Below are 2,984 nucleotides of genomic sequence, written 5' to 3' on the forward strand. Positions count from 1 at the left end.
CCACGTGCGCCCCTGTCCCAGCAGCTGAGCAGTTGGAGGCCGCGCTGCCCGGTGGGCGTCCACGTGGCCCGCCCTAGCGGAAAGCGCTTCAATCAGCCTGCGGATCCGGGGTCCCATGCACACTCCCCGCCGGCCTCCAGGAATCCCGGGAGCTGGCACTCAGCCCATCAGCCCCCGCCCCCCTCCGCTTTCCCACCCTCGGCCCTGGGACTTGCTGCCCCAGCTCCGGCCCCCGGGGCTCCCCCTCCTTCCGGAGAACTAGGAGGATTCAGGGACCATTGACTCTCCAGCACCCGGCTCGCCAGGCGGTCTCCCCCTCATGGCCCTGCTGTGGCTCCCTCACTCCCTCTGCCTCTTGCCCCTTGGCTGCAGCCTTGTTGGGTGTCCCTCTCCCCACCTTGTCTGGCTCGTTCACCGTGGTGTCCCCCAGATCTTGGCATCGTGCCTGGAGGAAGGGAGACGCGTAAATCCTATTTGTGAGGGAATGCCTGGAAAAATATACGCGGGTCAAACTTCTAAGGAGCTTACAAGTTAGGGAGAGAGGTAGGTCTAGAACAATCATAGCTGGAAAGTACTTTCTAGAACAGCGGTTCTCAACCTGTGGATCGCGACCCCTTTGGGGGTCGCCTAAGACCATCGGAAAACATATAATTACATATTCTTTTTGTGATTAATCACTATGCTTTAATGATGTTCAATGTGTAACAATGAAAATACATCCTGCATATCAGATATTTACATGACGATTCATAACAGTGGCAACATTACAGTGATGAAGCAGCCACAAAAATAATGTTATGGTTGAGGGTCACCACAACATGAGGAACTGTATGAAAGGGTCGGGGCGTTAGGAAGGTTGAGAACCGCTGGCCTAGAAGAAGCTAGCGGAGGGCCCCTGAGCCCGCCTAGCCCCTCCTGAAGTCTCTGTCCTGTGTCGCTCACCCCCTCCAGTCGCCTGGAAGTCTGAGCCTGGGTCTTGAAGACTAACTTGTGCCACCCCCGGGAGCCCCCTGCTAGCAGGTGGCTGACCTTTCAGGGGCTCTGAGGTCAAGGCTGCTGAGGTGACCTGCTCGGGTTGGCTTAGGTAGGCATGGGACCCAGGCCCCTGGCCTCCCAGCCCTGTGCCCTTTAGTAATAACGGTAACCGGCATCATACACCAGAATTCCAAGATGGCAGCGTTGGACTAATCCTTCAAAAGGTTATCTCACTTACATAGTCCTATAACGCTGAGACCAGGATTGTCCTATTGGAGAAGGTAATTAAGTGAGGTAACGCAGATGCACCACTTAGGACGGTGCCCGGCACCGAGTAGATGCGCAATAAATGACAGTTATTGGAACAACGGTAGACACGAGTTTTCCTCGGTGGTTGTGGCCGTTGACGCTCGCGCCAGCAGAGAATGAGAGTCCCGGGTGTTTCAGATCCTAGCCGGCGTGTCCATCCACTGGGATAACGGAGAAATGAACATGGAACATTCATGCAAGAGGACACTATGCGAGAAGAAGAAGAAAAACCGCAGAATCAGGCAGCAAAGGGGACGAACCTCGCAGACATAACGTGGAGGGAGAAGCCGGACACCAAAGCGCATTACTGTGTGGCTCCATTCGACGGAAGTTTCATAAAGGGCAAAGCCGTGGCCACAGTGGTCAGACAGGAGTTCCCTCTGGGTGGGGATAATGACTGGGAGGGACCAGGGGACTTCTGGGTACTGCCCATGCTTGCATTTTTTTTTTTAGATATATATTGTTATTGATTTCAGAGAGGAAGGGAGAGAGAGAGAGAGAGAGAGAGAGAAACATCAATGATTAGAGAAAATCATTGATCAGCTGCCTCCTGCACGCCCCACACTGGGGATCAAGCCAAAACCTGGGCATCTGCCCTGACCTGGATTCGAACTGTGACCTCCTGGTTCATAGATCAATGCTCAACCACTGAGCCTCCCTGGCCGGGCCATGCTTTATTTCTTGATCTGAGTGGTGGTGACGAGGCTGTGTAGATGCATACAAATTCACTGAGCTATCCACGCAAGCTTTGTGCACTTTACTTAGGGTACGTTATACTTCAATAAGCAACTGCATTTTCTTTCCAAAAATATAATTAAAGCAAAGTAAAGCCAGACTTTACTAACCCCTACCCACGTGGGCGCTGGCAGTCAGAGAGATAAGGGCCGAGATGGGAAAATACTGGGGACGTGACTTCACAGGGAGTTAGGGCATCCAGCCTACTCCTGGGTGCCAGGAAGTCTGCCTGGAGGAAGGAAGGTTGGAAGGACGAACCGGTTTTGTAGAGGCAAAAGAAAAGGTATGTCTGAGGCAGCAGAAACAGCTCCTCAAAGGCTTGGAGTAGCCTGGCCGGTGTAGCTCAGTGCTTGAGCGTTGACCCAGGAACCAAGAGGTCACTGGTACGATTTCTCATCAGAGCACATGACCGGGTTGCTGGCTTGATCCCCGGTGGGGGGGCGTGCAGGAGGCAGCTGATCGACGTTGTTCTCTCATCTTTGATGTTTCTCTCTTTACCTCTCCCTTCCTCTCTGACATCAATTAAAATATATCTATTTTTAAAAAGACTTGGAGCGTTCCGAAGTTACCAATGGCCACTCGTCTGGGCAGCTCACCTGCGGGTTCTGAGTGCCCAGGCACTGGCTCAGCGTGGAGGGGGACGTGGACTTGGACTGGAGGTGGCAAACCGGCCGCCGGCGGGAGGGCAGCACCGTGGCCATGAGATGTTGGGAAAGTTCCTTAACCTCTTGGTGCCCCAATTTTCTCACCTGTAAAACAGGGTGATCCGCCCTGACCAGTTTGGCTCAATGCATAGAGCGTCGGCCTGCAGACTGAAGGGTCCCAGGTTCGATTCCGGTCAAGTGGATGTACCTCGGTTGTGGGCACATCCCCAGTAGAGGTGTACAGGAGGCGGCTGATCGATGCGTCTCTCTCATCGATGTCTCTAACTCTCTATCCCTCTCTCTTCCTCTCTGTAAAAAAAT

General features: G+C 53.6%; 1 protein-coding gene across 1 annotated transcript in view; it reads right to left on the bottom strand.

Moving 5' to 3' along the window:
- Positions 1 to 2,720, bottom strand: part of CCNE1 (cyclin E1) — a 12,072-nt gene extending 9,352 nt beyond the window's left edge. Inside the window, exons 1-2 of the mRNA XM_006770904.2 lie at positions 2,616 to 2,720; positions 344 to 445 (exon numbers count right to left, since the gene is read on the bottom strand). Coding sequence (XP_006770967.2) covers positions 344 to 445; positions 2,616 to 2,720 — 207 coding nt within the window. The remainder of the gene's footprint in view (positions 1 to 343; positions 446 to 2,615) is intronic.
- Positions 2,721 to 2,984: the final 264 nt, after the last annotated feature.

Source organism: Myotis davidii, unplaced genomic scaffold (genome assembly GCF_000327345.1).
Source record: "Myotis davidii unplaced genomic scaffold, ASM32734v1 scaffold1745, whole genome shotgun sequence".
Lineage (NCBI taxonomy): Eukaryota > Metazoa > Chordata > Mammalia > Chiroptera > Vespertilionidae > Myotis > Myotis davidii.